The sequence below is a fragment of the Paramormyrops kingsleyae genome, chromosome 5, assembly GCF_048594095.1.
Source record: "Paramormyrops kingsleyae isolate MSU_618 chromosome 5, PKINGS_0.4, whole genome shotgun sequence".
Taxonomy (NCBI): Eukaryota; Metazoa; Chordata; class Actinopteri; order Osteoglossiformes; family Mormyridae; genus Paramormyrops; species Paramormyrops kingsleyae.
This window is the reverse complement of record NC_132801.1, coordinates 26,244,904-26,262,643: the sequence shown is the minus strand read 5'-3', so window position 1 is coordinate 26,262,643 and position 17,740 is coordinate 26,244,904. Positions and strand designations below refer to the sequence as shown.

General features: G+C 46.0%; 1 protein-coding gene across 1 annotated transcript; it reads left to right on the top strand.

Annotated features, from left to right (window-relative positions):
* Positions 1–519: 519 nt before the first annotated feature.
* On the top strand, positions 520–6,241 carry sost (sclerostin). Its single transcript, XM_023814271.2, has 2 exons — positions 520–931; positions 4,444–6,241. The coding sequence occupies exons 1-2, from the start codon at positions 703–705 to the stop codon at positions 4,842–4,844; spliced, it is 630 nt and encodes a 209-aa protein (XP_023670039.1). The 5' UTR covers positions 520–702; the 3' UTR covers positions 4,845–6,241.
* Positions 6,242–17,740: the final 11,499 nt, after the last annotated feature.

Sequence of the window (17,740 nt, the reverse complement as noted above, 5' to 3'; positions counted from 1 at the left end):
CCACCTACGGGTCCGGGGAAGGTCAAAACTTTTGTATAGTTTCTATAAGAAAGTGAGGATAAATGCCTACGTAGACTTAAATCAACACTGTCGTTTCAGAAGCGTAAAATTTGATACGTAACCCATTTCGCTAACTTTGCTTGTGCTGATAAACAATAAGGGAGTAAAGCAAGAAAAATACATCGTTGCTATCTGAAGCAGAATAAAAATGGAAAACAACATAATAATGTGGATTAATATTTTTCTATCTTTACTTTATGCCGCAAATTCCAATTAGACAGGGTGTAATTTACAAAGTCGAGTTTTAGGCAACCTGGCACATCTGGGAATAGAATGATCTAACTTTTATCAACATCTGAAGGTGCTTAAAACGCAACGAGAATGTATATCGAAAAAAATAAACACACTTGAATGGCGTTTAACGCACAAAAATCAAAACGCACACGGGATTCCCAGGAGAGCCGGCAGAATGCGCCTCGGAGAAGATGTCGGATAGCGCTGACACCTCTCCGAGCCCCCCGCCCCAGCAGCACCGCCGCCCCATCGCTTTCTCAATGAATCGACAAGGCTGGACCCCTCCCACTTCTTGTAAGAGTTTAATTGTCAGGGTTTGCGAAACGAGAGGTACTTAAACAGCTACAGCACTTCACGTCTGGGCGGAATTGAATGAAGTGATCGGTGGCCGATCGATAGCGCATCACCATGCAGGTGTCCCTGGCGGTCTGCTTCTCCAGCTCCGTTCTTTTTCTGCTGCAAGGCTGCAGCACCGTCGTGCGAGGCTGGAAGGCACTAAAAAACGATGCCACAGAAATCATACCAGAATACAACGAAGATGCGCAGCCGCCTCTGCAAGCCGGACGGCTGAGCAATGATACGATAAACCGTCCCAAGCACGGAGGGAGGAGGTCATCTGCCAACGCGCCTTCCATTGGTAAGGGGGTTTAACGCGAAATCCATAGGAAATTGCGAACATGCTGTAAATATTATGTGCCACGGACAGGCACTAGATGCGTAAGGAGATACCGGGACAATAATGTTTCAGGGGTAAAACAAACATTATTGACCCAAAACAAAATTTCAGATTAAAATAATTGTTAATTTTATTTTTATTTTTTTCGTGCTCTTTTATTCACGTTCATTTTTAACCGAGCACAATTTAAAAACGACTCTAAGTAATTTGAATAATCCAACTAGGTAAAGACAACATATCTCGTTAAAAATAGGCAATTTGTACTCTAGTTTAATTAAGACCGATTTCTTGATTCAGTGGTATATGTGAATAATGATTATTTAGCCTTCGTTATTAATTGCTCATATATATATGATACACACACACACACATTTAAAAATTTTATCCCCACCCACCCCTCCCCCCAAAGTTCAGCGAAGCGTTCTTAGGGCAAATGACAGCGCTGGCTTTGACTGAGATCAGGTCAGTTATTTTTGGCCAACGGGAGCTGTTTTGCGATGGCCAGCGCTTTGATATGAAATGAACCTTTTAATGGTGTTCATCAGAAGCCTGCCCCACTGCAGATAATGTAACTTATCTGCTCTGTTTTACATGCCACGGCTGGTATTAAAGATGACAGAGAGCGTTTTGTGCACTTGTTTCTAATAACCGAACATCCAGTGCAGATGCGCACGCGTCAAAGTTAATAGCCTATAAAAAGTTTTTTTTTTTTTTCGTCTTTCTTGTTTGAATCTCGTTAAAGTTGTTTAGAGTGTCCCTGTGTACCAGTGTATGTGCAGCTGAAAAGCACAAGACCATCTTGTTTTTCAGGCAGCGCAATGTTGGCCGAAGCTGAGAATGATTTGCGGCTCCCCACTGAAGGGCCGCTTTGAAGCGCCACTTTGTCCGTAATGAGCGATCAGATCAGACTGAGGACGCGGCGTTTCACTTCCACGGAGGGCGAGTGTCAGTTTAGCAGGAAGAGTTTATTTTACCGGCGGACACTTTGTATTGCGTCGTTCTGACTGCCTCCGTATTTTCGCTTCATAGTCATGCTGGCTTGCTTAGTAGTGGTTGAGTACATGACATTTTTATTGGCGAAACTCGTAAATCTAACATGGTTTGCCTAGTTACTATGCAGTTATTTACCCTGCAAATATACTGAATATTTTTATATAACCGCCCTGATATACTAAATTGGCTAGCTATCCAAAATAAAATTGGTTTTAATTTGTTAGATATTAATTTTTTTATTTTTTGTTATTTATAAATATTTTATTACTACCCACGTAAAAGTGGTATACAGTTATTATTATTATTATTATTATTATTATTATTATTATTATATGTAATATGTAATTAAGAAAAAGCTTGTACCGAGACGATTATCAAGTTGAAGCCGATACAAAAGTTTCATGTGTTACCGCAGTAAAGTGTTCCTGGGTTCAAAATATTTTGAGACATTTTTAATCATTGTCAAATTCGTTTAAGATTTTAAACAAAATAATTGTAATCGGTAGATGTGCGCCTGTTCCAAAGCTCCGTGGTATAACTGCAATTTTAATTTTTGTGTGTAGTGTCGAGTTCAATTTGCTTTGACAATAACCTTCCAGAGCCAAATCTTAAGTTCCCTTTTAAAGACAAAAAACTGTTTTCTTCTGACTTAGGAACTCGATGCTGAAATCAATATTTATTATTTGTCTGAGACTGACAGAATTAATCTAGAATACTTGCTTTTGGCCTGACAAGTGACACGCAGTACGGGTCCTGACATTTCTCCTTTCTGCCGTTCGTTTCCATTTGTCCGTATGGCTTTGCGCTCTGGTTAGTATCTACGCGGGCGCTAACAGCAAAGCAACCATTTAATGCATTAAATCTAGCCGGGGTGTAGAGCTGTATTTTCAGAACAATGGCGCAATTAATGCAAGGGAAAGACCTGCGGGCTAATCTACCAGTGGCTTCGTTTTCACCCCATCGGAAGTGGTGCGTTTTGGCATTGCCGCACCGTCTCTGCAAAGAGTGCTGTTTTCTTTTGCTGTTCTTTTTCTCCTTCTTCAATATCCAGATTTTGGCAAATATACTGTGATACATCTACGGATTGTTTGATTTTAGTTTATACGGTCCTCATAGGGTTTTAAATAAAAACAAACGTGTGAATGATTACATCATCGCGAATTATTCCAGCATGTGAATAGGAATGGTTATTTAATTAATTACTGTTTATTTCTATTTCCACAAAACCTTTGTGCGGGTGCGTGCGTGTGTGTATGTGTGTGTGTACAAGCAAACAATTTATGTCCATGCAATCAGCATGCAATTCATGCACTTAAGCCACCCATTTTTTTTTATATATGTCTAAATATTTCACAGATACTCACACAAAGGTCTTAAATTCTCACAAGCATATGCACAAAATTAAATTCCTGGCCAAACAAGACAACCCACAGCCAAAATGCAGCATGCTGCAAATCAGTTCAAATATATATAAAAACTGATATGAAAGTGGACCGTTTCTTGTCATTGCATTTCTCTGGTCTCCAGTGCAGCTGCAATGGGGGTGACCTCTTTACGTTTTCTACTTTCTGATTGGCTGTGGCCAGGAATGCCAAGGTCAGCTCCCCTCGCAGTCCTCCTGGTGAACCTAAATGCTTTTATTCAGTTCAGGGGGAGCTCTCCTGCCTTACAATAATGTAATATCAAGTTTGTGGAGGATGGACAGGCTTAAAGTCATGGGACACAAAGCACTTTTTTCATCTTGGCACAGAGAGACTGAGCGCCAGGTTTTCCAGCTGCCTGTTGCTGATCATGTTGCTTGGTGATGAGCAAAGGAATGCCTTAAGCACAGGCTCCCTGTGCAATGCTTTCGGTAAAACATGAAACGGTCATTTCGGCATTGGGTACAATGACTCCCAAACTTTTGGTCCAACTCCACGGTTAAAACCACGTCTGGCGAAAAGACATTTCTTGAGACCTTTCTCTGAAGTGAATCCAGGAGAAGCCTCGTATTGAACTTGTAAAGCACCGGGGACCTGGAGTACAATTGGTGTTGTTGCCGTTAAAAGCAGAAATGCTGTTTCTTGCACTCTGTGTCTCCCTGTAATGCGAAATTGCTATGGGCCTGCGAATCTGATCCTCTTGCCTCTTGCGATTTGAAGGAAATTGTCTCATTTGGAGAGGGGGGATAACACGAAAGGCGAGACTGAGGGCTGAGGGCAGTTTCTGGAGACCTGGACCGAGCGAAAGCCCTCGCACTGCAGTACCATGACAGGCCGCTGCGTACGATTTCCTCTCACTAACGTTTGGTGTCAGTCGTCTTTTTCTGAGTCGCAGCCATAATAGCAGCAGCCGCTGGTCGACAGTAAAGCGTCACATATAAATAAAATTGTTTTTAGAGGTTTATCCTTTTGACCTTTGACCCTGTCTACGCTGCGAGCCCTCCAGGCTCTGAGTGTCTCCTCTAACATGGCGCGCATGTCTTCTGTCTCCTCCCCCAGACGTGTCGGAGCTCAGCTGCCGGGAGCTGCGCTCCACGCGCTACATCACGGACGGCTCATGCCGCAGCGAGAAGCCCGTGAAGGAGCTGGTGTGCTCCGGTCAGTGCGTCCCCTCGCATCTCCTCCCCAACTCCATCCTGCGCAGCAAGTGGTGGCGGGGCAACACGCCGGAGTACCGCTGCGTGCCGGCGCACTCGCGCACCCAGCGCGTGCAGCTGCAGTGTCCCCAAGGCCGTCGACGCTCCTACAAGATCCGCGTGGTCACCTCCTGCAAGTGCAAGCGATACACGCGCCACCACAACCAATCGGAGGCCAAGGAGCCCGCCGCGCTCCGGCCCCGGCGCACCAAGAAGCGCTCCCGCCTGCCTCAGCCGCGCGTTAAGAACAACGCCCCCTACTGAGGCTGGTGCCTTGTTGCACGCACACACAGACACACACGCATACACCTGCACGCACGACACTTCTTCATGGAGGGAAGAAGAGGTGCGCCAACGGAAGCGTTTCTGGGACTTCTGGGACAAGCGCCGTTCTAACAGTGCACTAAAACTCCCCCCAGACCATTCTCCTCTAAATCACATGACCCATTCAGTAATAATAGTTTACAGCACAGAACAATGCGGTAGAGAGAGACTTGGGGGACGTCTGGGTGCTGACGCCCCCCCCCCCCCCCCCCCCCGAAGCGGTGCCCGTCTTCCAGGGATCACACCTATATCTCTGGGAAGGGGCGGGGCCACACCAGCAGACCGGAGCGCATGGAAACTGGCCCCCGCCCCCGAGTGGCCGCGGAGTTGGGTATCAAGAGGACTTGAACTGTGACTCCTCTTAATTGCGATGAGATTGCTCTCGTGTTTAGGATGTGAGTCACCGGGAGCTGTTCCCCGCTAGATGTGGCCCGATTCTGTTTGTCCCAGGAGAACAAAGAGTTCATGCAGTCACTGGGGTGGAGGAGGGAAACAAAATAAAAGTCCCCCTGTGTCCAGCCTTGTCAGCACTCAGAGCCGGTATTGCCAGCAGCTTCCCCCTGCAGCCTGTTTCAGACGACTGTCCATTGGTGCTCTTATGCTGCCGACTCCCGTCTCTCCGAGATGAACTCAGAACGCACGGACAGCAGGGCACTCCCTACTCCATCAGGAAACCGAGCCATAAACGAACCGCAACATGCGTTGTGTTATTTTTATTTTATTTCACACAGGATGCAGGGAGGAAGATTTATAAAACCCTCATCTGGACATGTTCGGCCCAAGGGCCCGTCCGCAGTATCACGCCAAGCTGTCCCAGTCTGCCAGTATAGACCAGTCTATTCACAGTGAGTGGATCCCTTCCCAGGAATATTGCTACATTTCCGTACATTGTTGCGGCCCATTTGTTTTCCTCTATTGCTTCCTGCCCTCTGTTTTCTGTAAACAGTGCTACCGATGTTTGCTTTCGTTCGACTGCGTGTTTGAAATAGGAACTAGAAGGGATTTCGCCGTGTAAGCGGAGACGCTGTTTAGAGCGGCGGTTGTATTCCTTAGCTGTGTGTGATCGTGTTTGTGCTCACTGTACCCCCACCCAGGGTGCTTCCCATGAGCACTGTGCTTTCAAATGGGGGGGGGGGCGAAATCACTTCTAGAGATGTGAGGGACCGTTACAGAGAAGAACCTGCATATTTATTTTTTATTTCCTCATTTAAATTATTTATGCAGCTTTTTGTGTAGTTACTGTATAAGATAGCCAATATTATTGTATAAAATTATAATGATTTCAAACAGAAAGATTACATGAATAAAGTCAAGTGAAGTACATTTGGGAAAAACAAGCATGTTCTGTCATCTTTCATCACGGCTACACGGTAGGAAATAAGGTGCCTTTTCTTTTTCCAGTGTCTACCTGCACACTGTATCCATCTCTCAATACGTCTGTGGCAAACAATGGAGGCCAATTAGGAAGCTCAGGTCCTGTGCTTCTTTGGAATGTCTGGGTTCATTCACGGGAGGCGGAAGGCAGGAATTTGCACGAAGGAATGTGCAAAATGCAAACAGTTGCATTGCCGCAAGCATCTGTGCCTTTGTTTCTAGAGGGCACGGACTTCGGGCATTGATCATTAAGACATGAGCCATTAGCCCTAATTCCGCCGTGGGTCTGTCTCCTTCTTCAGGCTTTCCTTCCTCTGCAAACCTGTCTTTCCACACTAGCCCTGATCACATAGCTTCCAACGTTTGCCGTTTTTGTATATCACCTAAGTCCCATGGTAGAACGCTGATGGCTGGCCAGGCACAGTGAACAAGGTCTAAAAAAGATCTGCGTGATGCTAATGGAGACGTCTTAACGGGAAGCTTCCGATTTGCTAAGTGAGCATGACACTTACGTGTCCTGCGGTTCTACGAATGGCCTTCAGGATTAAAGAACCATGAATGTGAAAACATGTGCATTAAAACTAAGGTAATAGTTCTTTGGGAATGGTTTGGATTTCCGGTATCCATCTAACTCCACTGCCCTGTCAGAAACAGCTTTCCCCATCACTGAAGTCACATGATGTGGCACGCCTCCCCACCCCCACTCACTCTGAAACGCAACTGCAAAAGCCTGAGCATAGTGCATGAGCGGTACCTAAATAAATTAAGGCTGACAAAGCATCTGCCCTGAGTTACAGCGGTTGTACAAGTCAGCACCGCAGTGCTGGCAGAGACCCCCACGGTCAACGGTAATATAAGGTTCTGGTCTTCGAATGTGTTACGCGACTCCAGTGGCCGAGTGGTTTGGATGACTGCTGTCACACCAGGTGCATGAAATCTCATTGGACTCCGTCCATAAAAGCAGAAAGGGAAATGTACATAAATCAACCTCAGTGGACTGTTGACCGCTTTTTGATTGCTTAATGACACAGAAAATACATATGGAACTGACAGAATCCAATGGTCTGGCAATCAAAATTAACGACTGATTCCCACAAGCTATATATTCGACTCGCTTCCTGGGAAGGTCATGTACCTGTGTGCGTAGAAGTTTCCCACAATGCAGCACCGGCTGAAACATCTCTGTGAACTTGCCATCGACACCATCAGGTATTCCTTAGCACGCTCCCTCCCCCCCCCCCCCCCAAGCCACGGGGGCCTGCTTAACATCATCCCTCTCAAGCCGCCGTTGGCTCACTTTCTGTACACATTCTGCCCTCTTAGGCTCTCTCTTGTCTTTTGATCTCATGCAATGAAAATGGCAAAATATCTCGTTTCAGCCATTTCCACGCAGTTATCGCTGAGCCTGTGCCAAGTCGCTCCACCGTTTCAGAGCTCTCTGCAGTCCAGTGCACTGATGTCCTGCCAACGTTAGATGTGTTGAGTCAAGTTTAAGTCAAATGGATCACGTATCAGCAGTTAAAGACAGTCTGTCAATTTCTCTGTCGATCCTTCCGTAGCTAAAACCAGTCGTTAGCATTATACATCGGCACAAACAAACAGGATAAACATGCTGAGTGATTTGCATCATTCATGCTGCCAGGACTGTAGTTCAATTTCCTAAGATCCTTACAAAACGCTCTTTTTAATATTAAGTTTCTTGGTCTGCATGCCTGTAGTATTGCTCAATTGTCCTTTGTACAGCCAAGCTCAAAAAAAGTTGAGGCAAATCATATTTACTACAGTAGATGGTATTTGGAAGATGACCTAATAGCTTTCAAACATTAATTTTTTACATTTTTTATATTAACATTGCAGACATATCTTTGTGAAGTAGCTGACTGTGCAGCCTGGGGATAAACGAAGACAAACTATTGGTCATGTTTTGCTTGCTTCAGCACCATATTTCCGTATGCAGCTAATATCTAAATACAAATTTGAACCAGAAAAGCGTATGCCATTGGCTTGGGACTCAGAGACCACGGGCTGATTTTGAAATCAGATTTATGTCCTTGGTGGTTAGTACTGCTTGGGCGGGTAGTATTTCATCTCAGCCAGTGGATTTTTGTGGGAAATTGAGGCGACTGTTTGAGTGGAGTACAACTGGGAGCATCTTTAAGTCCCCAGTTAATTTCAGGAGACACACACAGTCTGGCATTAACATGACATGGTCGACATACTCAGACTTAAAGCCGGAGTATTGTCTGGAGTAGGGTTGAAGGTGGCACCACCCTGAGCCATTGGACTTACAGCAGTAGACAGATATGGATGTACTGTACCGTCCCAATGGGCCTGGGTATTGGCACAGATGCCCCGATTCTATTTGAATTCAGGAGCTAACGATTCAGTTCAATTCAATTAAATTCCAAGTCAATATCAATCCAACAGGAGTGAGATATAAAATCCTCTATAGCAGCTTTACATGTCTGGAGAGATGTTTAAAAAGTTCTAAATGGAACACAAATTTTCAAATGCTTAGTCATAGAATCAAGTCGTGGAAACCATTAAAGAAAGGGCAAAGGCTTGTATACCAAAATGTTTTTATTTGAGGAACACGTGGGCATAGTTCCTTAAGAAACAAAACCAAAGTATAAAAAATGACTTCTGACTGAAACGAATAGCTGAAAATAAAAATGGGAAAGTCTAATACTGACATGCCATGTTTCAGACGGACTTTAAGATATTTGCCAAAACATAAATTCGCATCTTTTTATTTGAGGAAAAGATGGGTATTGTTTAGGGCTGGGAATTGGTCCTGACCTCACAATTGGATTTGATTTCGATTCACAAGTTTGATTGGATCCAGTTCGGATCTTATTCAATTTACATTTAAGACACATTCAGTAATGTGCGATCAAACCATATTTGTAATATCAGTTTTCTCTACACTGATTGTTTTTATTTCATTTTTTAAAATGTTGCTTTTATATAACATTATTTGGTGTCACCGAAAGCAGTGTACTGAATATGACTGGTGTGAGAATAAAGCCCTACTTGATTTGCTTGCATTTATGTGCTGGAGTACTCAATTACATGGAAGTCGTTGGGTCCGATCGATATTTTAAGCTTAGCCTCGAGAATTTTGGCCCTGATTTTTTCTTTCAAAAAAAAAAGTTAAGCCTCAGGTAAACTTGAGTTAGTCCCTGATCGTTCCAATAGTCAAGTCAAAAGTCAAAGTAAACTTTATTGTCATTCGTACCACACAGTTTGAAAGTGCATGGTTGAATGGAATTGCATTTCTCCTGGCTCCATGTGCAAAACAAACAGAAATACTACAGTATAATATAATACAGTATAATACAATATAATACAGTACAGTATAATAATACAGGCTACACAAAATACACACAATACAACACAGAACTACACAGAGAAGAGAACTACACGGAGAACTACTATTCAGCACAGAGGTAAATCTCGTGCAGAGTAATAGTAATAGAATAGTAATAGCTAGAAACTCCCCTGCTCCATTACCATGACTGAATGCACCAAGATGGCGGCACGAGGTGATTGCAGCCCTCCTTTGGGCGAGAGAGAAAGTATCACGATTTATGCAATATGATGACTGACACAGGTAAAATTTTGTGGTCAACCTTAGGATGTTGTGACTCGATATCAAATCTTCAAAAGCAGGATGATGATTAATAATGAAAATTAATATTTTTTCCCCAGTCCTGTTTTCTGCAGCCAGTGTGGACGTCTCCGTCGAGTGGTGGGAATGGCACGAATGCAAGAGAGAGAACAGGAACTAGGGAAGAAGAAACCCCAGACCATCCCTCAACATTTCCAACACAACAATACAAGCCACCCAAAGTCTGACAATATTCAGCAGGGTGTATTTTTCATTTAGGTTGCCACCATCATTTGGCATCGATAAGCGCAAAAACATTATTTTAATCCCCTTGATTAAATGCAATACATTTTGTCTTCAGAGACAGGCAGCCTTTCTCTGACGTATTTGTATCTAGCTTTCAGCAACAATCATTGCTCAATTGATGCTCGTGCCAAAGAGGCGTGGAGGAGGCCCAGCACCGGGTGCCAGTTTTTCGTATCCAGGATTCCTGAGTTTCCAAGTCAAACAGATGAGTGCATCACTCCCGGTGCCGTGCTTACAAACACTCAAAATTGATCAAAATCGAATGCAGGAGGTGGGTGAAGATGATAGGAGGCAGTAATTGGGGGCTTCGCGATGGGGCTAGTTATTCACCAGCAATCGGAACACCTCTGATGTCATCTTACCCAGGGCAAGGAGATCGCATGGTGTCACCTGGGACGTCTTCTGGACGTAAGCCAGATGTAGGAGGAGGCGCAAGGGGAGCTTGAAGCAGGGGGCTTCGGGATGTAATATTAAGCACACTCAACAAGCATGGGCTGTGCGTGTCTCTGCGGCCCATGTGGTCTTCATGACCCTTCTTGCAAGCTACCCAGCTCCACACCATTATTTATATGTGGAAACACAAAGCGCATAGACAGCATTACCATATGTATGGTCACCGACTTGCAACGCCCCCCCCCCCCCATCTCTCTCTCTCTCAATTACATTTTTTTTTTGTCCCTTAAAGAACCGGATAATTTGAAATAATAACCCAGCCCAGATGTCCTTCTCTCCTGCATCTTGCTGGATTGCAGGATGATCCATGCCGTCCTGGTTTGTATGACTGAGTTGTTATTCTTGGGCAGGCAGAGAGATGTCAAGGCAGATCCGGTATAGGACTTACTGAAGATTACAGTGTGATGGGAGCCAAGCCTGCATTTGAGCGTGGAGCTAGGAAGGATGTGAAGTGGTGACACCGTTCAGCAGCACAAACCCGGCCGGACCTCTGCCAAGCACGGTTCTGCTGGTGCCATGGTCACGTCGTGGTTTCAGGACAGAATCACCACTATTATATCCTATTAGAGGAGGTGTATGGCTCTGTGCCTGTGACAGGAAGGTTGGCGGTTCAAATCCCATACTTGGTAGAATAATATCATCACTGTTGGGCCTCTGAGTGAGGCCCTTAAACCCAAAAACTGCTCCGAATGGCTGCCCCTGTGCACTAACCCCAAGCTTTGGTCTAACCTGTATATTTGTGTGTCCTATAGGAGATATGCAAGGATATGCAAAGACTGAATTTCGTCGTATTTGATTTTATCTGTACGATGACATTAAATGCATTCTACCTTTCCTTAGATAAAATTTACAGTAATATTGAGGTACAACTGGTAAAATCTCTCTTTAATCAAATATATCTGTACAGGTATGCCAAACAACCAACTCCCCTGACTTCCCCTGGAAGCAAAACGGGTTTTCAGAAAGTAAATCAGCAAAAACTGGAAATCCAATAAGCAATTTTAAGACGTCTCATGGAACACATATGTATTTGGGACAGGAAAGCATGATGAGAGAGCTCCTTCAGCAAGCACCCCAAAAGAGTAAAGGAATTCTTAAGAAGTCAGTCTTCTTAGTTCTGCACTTTTCAACAGAACCGTTCTCCCAGCATCTAAAAACATCAGGAAGGAGAGATTAAAGATTTAAAGCACAGTATCTCTTCAGCCAAGTGCTTCTGCTGGGAATTCCGTCATCACCATGTTAATGTACATACCAGTTGATTTTGACTGGGGGAGTTTGCCCACATTTGCGTCCGTGTGACGAGGCTCTTCAGTCCTGCGTTTTAACGAGCCTCCCAAGCATTACTTCAGTACTTAGCTCATGAGAATGTGCCAGCCTCCAGTGTTCAGGGCTGGGCAAACTCACGGGCCTTGTGAGCCAGAAGCCAGACAAGTTAGCCCAAGGACCCAAGGCCATGCGGCCGGAGAGAAACCCGGGAAACGTGATACAAACAGTCTCCACATTTACAAAACAATGGGTCAGCAAACAAGTGCTTGTTAATTTCATCTTCCATTGAAGTCGCCTGATTTTATTCAGCACCCTTTTCCTTTTTAAACAGAATCATTTTCTTTTAATTAACTCTCAAACAGATGTCTTTGCAATTGTGCAGCAGATGGATATTGTTTTGATTGAGGTATTTAGGTTACGCTCATTAATCAAACTCCCACTCCCCCCCCCCCCTCCCCAAACCACTGAATATGTTCTCCTTGTAGCAATACAATTCAATCATCAGAAATGCAGCAAAAATGACTGCCAAGCTGTGTGGGCCTGAGCATGGCTTAGAAATCGGAGAACGAAAATCTCAAGGATCTTCAAGCCTCAAAAGACTTTGGAGATCAAGATAAAAGCCGCAGCCTCCCACTTGCAGAGAGAATTTGCCTTCGGCACTTATCTGCCCCCTGGGAAAGTGTAAGCTGTATTTGTAAAACTCCAAATAACTTGTACGATGCCACTGGAAACACTGGGTTCCTCTGGTCAGATTCATTTGGCAGTTTGTCGCAAGGCTACAGTCTGGACCGATCAGTGGACCACACTCCCGGTCAGTACGTAAGCACAGTGTAAACAAAGCCACACTTTACGACTGTGCTGCCCCTAACAGTGCTGTGACTCCTTCTTACCATTGCTCCTGCATCCACATGGGTGGTGGGAACAATGTCAGGTCTTGTCAGAGTCATTACTGCAGTGACCTCTGCTCTGCCTCCATTGTGTCACAAAGGGCCACATACAGTCTCACACTGGAAGCACACACTGACACGTGTCCATTTTTTTCCAGTGAACCACCATCCTGTGCCCATGTTACCTCTAGCCTCGCATGCCTCCCTCACGGTCGTAACATGCTTCCTCTGATGCCTCTAGTCCGTATGACAAAGAGACACCAAGTTGTCGGTTTAGCAGAAAGTCTGCTTTTGGGAGATTCGGTCAGTTTGCAGTTGACCTATAAATGTTTTCGGTAAAGGTGAGTACATGTGATAAGCCGGGACCCTGCACACAATCTTCAGAGTCTTCCTTATCGCTTAAAGAGGCCGAGGTCGTTTGTATTGGATTGTTCTCTCACAATGACTATCCCAGTGTGTGTGAGAGGACAGGCTGAGTTCCAGCACCCCGCATGTACCGCAGCACTCGTGCCAGCTACAACAGATACCTGACTGTTTCCACCTCTTGCTAAATCAGCCCCAGGGGTCTTCATCTGAACTACCTGCCCCCTTCCTTATAGGACTGCCAATGAGCACCACCGCCGGCGATGATCCAGGCCTGTTGTGTTTGGGGAAGGCCCATCTCCCCTGACACATCGCAGGGTGGAAAATGTAGCTTGCCGGGGAGATCAAGGAGAGAAGAGTTTATCTGTGTTTTGGCAGATCTGTCCAGTTTGTAAGTACAATATATTTCCAGCAAGGGCTCTGCTCCGTGGCTTGGTGACTGTAGTGCTGCCAGCCTTGCTGGACATGTCTTTTCCATTGTAGGAACGGAGTATTGTTGTATCTCAGTGGATCTGTGCCCCCCTCCCCCAACGCCCTCGCTGTGCCCGGCTCCCCCCACGTCGCTCTTCCTTTTATAGGCCCAGGGCAGGCGGCAGAGGAGACTTGGTTCACATCTTGTTTTTCCACAGCAGGGTGAGATAGCTCCCACAGTTCACGTTGGAGACTTCAGGAAGGAAAGGATGGCTGACGTCCCGATTTTATATCCCCTCAGAGGGCAGGGGAGTGCTGATCTTGGGAGCAGACTCTTCCGGGCTGGTCCGCTGGAAAAGCGAACTCAGAGTCACGCCGCGCGTGTGCTTGCGTGGCTGTACCACGCACCCACAAATTAGCCCGGTCGCTCAAACTATGGCCCATGTTTACTTACGCCGCCTCGGTCAGCAGTGTTTCATCAAGAGGCTTGCTGTACTCGAGGCAGATGGCTTTTGTCACTGGCTAACCAGCCTTCCCCCAAACTCCAAAAAAAGCTCCTGCAATATGACATTCAGTGACCCAGGCCTAAAAGGATTAGCATAGCATAGCATAGCTTTCCACAGTGTGGCAGGTTACACAGATCTTTCAGCGAGTACTCGCAATACACTGAGCGTCACATTATTTTAACAAGTGCTTACGCTCTCTGTGCACACTGATGCTCCCTAACCCCTTCGAGAATGACTCCATGATATCAAATTCCCCAGGCTCCGTGGGGAAGCTTAAATCTGTGGAACAGTTTAGATGGGAGTATTCAGAAAGGCTGGGTGAGGACACAAATGAAACAGAAAGCTGTAGGATTAGTTCTGAATTTCTTGTAATTAATATCTGTCACATTTTGCGCCTCCACCCCCCACCTTCAGACCCCTTGGGTGAAACGAGGGATTATTTCAAGAGTGCTGGGCTATTTGCTTGCTGCCTGGATCAGTCCGGTGTGTCAGTTCTGCAGCCATCCCCACCCATAATCACAGACCAGCAATACCACGATTCCAAGCCTCAGATAGCAGCGTTGCTTGGATTCAGTAGCACACATGTTTACGATCAGCGCAGACTGGAGATGAGCTCGAGGCTGGAATACAACTCTTGAAATAGCTCCAGTGATCTTTTTGACTTTTGGCTCTGAAGAATATATTTCAGACTGTCCGCAAGCATCGCAGGAACATCGCCTCTTATTTTACAAACTGATAGCTTTCAGGCGTCCCATTTACAACGTCTACATTAAACATATGGGTTAGAGTTATGACGCGTGTTGTAATGTGCAGCTGTGGGTCCTCCAGACAAGCCCAGGGAAGGGCCGCCTACTTGGGATGTCACGAGGCGGACTGGAGCGTGCTCGGATAGAAGAGGTACTCAGGAGTCACGGTTAGGTGTCCGCCGGCATCGACATCCAACTCAAGCTTTCCGCTATTCCACTGTGGCAGCGCCTTTGGAAACTCACTTCAGACGTTAAACACCTTAGACTGCTTGGATGCTGGGTGTGCAGGGGAGGCCACAGGTCAGCAGATCCAACGAGCTCCAGCGATCAGGCGCTCCTGGGGAGCCACAAACGGTTTTCCACTTAACGGTGAACTGGAATCGTTAGTTCATACAGCCTCCAAGACTTCTGGCTGAGTCGACGCACAGACATGGACCATAAGCGAGGCACGGCTCAGGTCAGTCGCGGGAGGTAAATGCTGTCTGTTCCAACATTTCCCTCCAAAAGGCAGCCAGCCTTATCGCCAAGATTCCTGACATAAAAGCACAGATCCTGAGTGCTCCGGTACCCCAGTGTCTTGTGGAATCCTTGGTAACGGAGAACACTGAACGAACACCGATAAATATCAATCCTTCGGCGAGAGCCAGAGTCTGCCTCCCCTGGGGTGTGGCTGCCCTTCTCCTCCCCCGGTATTCTTCGCTCTTAATGAAGTGGGGGAGTTTTATAGGCCAGCGCAGGTGTTGCACTCAAGCCTGAGGACAACAGCGCTGGCCTGACTTTAATGCTTGCATCTGGACCATAAACTGAGACCAACACTCAAACTCAAGGTGGCTTCTAAATAACAAACAATGATAGGGTCAAGAGAATGTTGTTTGTTCGTTACGATTTTCTTTTTGCCTGATGGAGGTGTAATTGAAACCAAATCCACATACTATCGAGGAACATTTTTTGCCTTGTTTGATCTTTTGTTGGGAGACTTGATTAAATAAATGAGATCGTTTGTTCATTCTTATCGGAAGTGTGCGTGCTCTTGCTTCTTTTTGCATTTGTACTAAACCTCACAGCCAAGCCTTCACAGCGTATAGTCTTGTCCTGCCTAATTATAAATCAAAAGAAACTCGCCTGCCTCAGAGAGGACAAGCTGATTGTGTTAATTAACGGGTAAATTAGTGGCCGACCTGACCGCTCACGCTAAACTTCAGCACAAAGGCCCTTCTTTGTGTGTATAGAAGTGTTATGATTGTTAAGGGGTAAATAGGCTGTGATCCTTGATGATGGTAATTGAGTTTTCGCCATCGCCTTGTTGTACAGGCCTAATAGGTAAACACAGAGCACAATAGGGCTCTTTTGATCCATTAGGTCCAGACAGGCAGGTAGAACAGACATGCTCTGTGGCTGCAGCTGGCCCAGGCAGCTGGTGACCTGGCGATGCTTGGGGCGAGGCTCTGTCCACCGGGACGACAACCTCATTACGAGGCCTGTCCTGGGACGTGTTATGTGGGTGGGGGGGTGGGGGGGTGAGGCCCTCTGCCTCCCCTGACAGCAGCCATAACCTTAAGGTGACGCAGACCTAACCAGCTTCATTACACTCTGCAGGTGCCTCGTCCAGCCCAAATGGCCCTGATTCCTTCTACATACCCGAGGCCTGTTGGTTATTACGAAAATCTGTCTCCCTCCATTGCAGGGAAGCAGCTGGTGACATCATATGCGTCCCCGTATCAGGCTCAGGGGGAGGACAGCCCCCAGGCATTGGATACCATTCAGTCATCTGCCAGAGATGCTAAAAATTCACTAAGAGATATAGCTTTTTAAGCCCCTATTTCCTATGCACACTAATCATCCAGGGGAAGGCAGAGAAGGGTATCATCCTGAGGTTTACCTCTGAAGCAGAAACATACCACCTCAATCACAGTGTTGAGAGTCAGCGGCGTAGCTGACAGAATGAAGAAATCAAAAACAAGCATTTCCGCAGCCATCCTCGCACTGAAAAGCCCTTCGGAGAGGCAAAACGCATGGTGACCCCCGACATTGTAAACCCCCATGGTACCCCCTCCTCCCCTCCCCAGACAAGAGGAATACAAGTCGGGAAAGAAAATTCCTATGGGGGCTATTTATGCAGTCAGGAAAGGATTATCTTAAGTGTATATATACCTACTTCACCCAGAGACCAGTAAATAATAAGATAAGGCTTATAAATCAAACTCCACTGCCCTTCGTCTTAAACTGTTACTTATTATTCAAAAGCACCTGATCGAACCTGTGAAGCTGAGACCCAGAGCAAATGCTGTATTTCATAGGTCTGATGTCAAACACATATTTGTTTTATGAAACTGCTGGCGAGGCCCATAACTCTAAAATCCTTGGACTGCAAAATGAATAATGTTCAGGCTTGACCTGACGGACGAATAACAGCATCTCAACAGTCCAAGAAGTATAAAGTCATTCTATGTAGTTTGTTGTTTCCCCCAAAGAAATTCAATTACAAGGTTGCTAGGTTGTGATTTGGAGGACAAAAGCCGGCAGCTGGAGTATGACTCTGAATAGAGTAAGACGAGGGGATTTAAAGTGGCCCGGAATCAGCTCACATGGGGGATGCTAATCATCGAGACACAATGGGAAACGACAACACAATGGCCCGTCTTAACCTGAGTGTGTACTTCACATGTCTTCTGTCACCATGGCCAAGCTTTTGACAGCAGATGACTTGACAGACCATAATGTCGGGACTGCTGGGGACAGGGTGTCCAGAAGCAGAGCGGGTCCAAGGAGACCCCCGACACCCATGGGATGGAGTTGGCTCACATACACTCTGATTGGCCACCGGCTGGCACAGGCAGGAAGAGTTGGAGTGCTTACTCCTGTTTCCATGGCAACCACACACCCAGTGTCCTGGTCTTCATCACACCGACCCCTG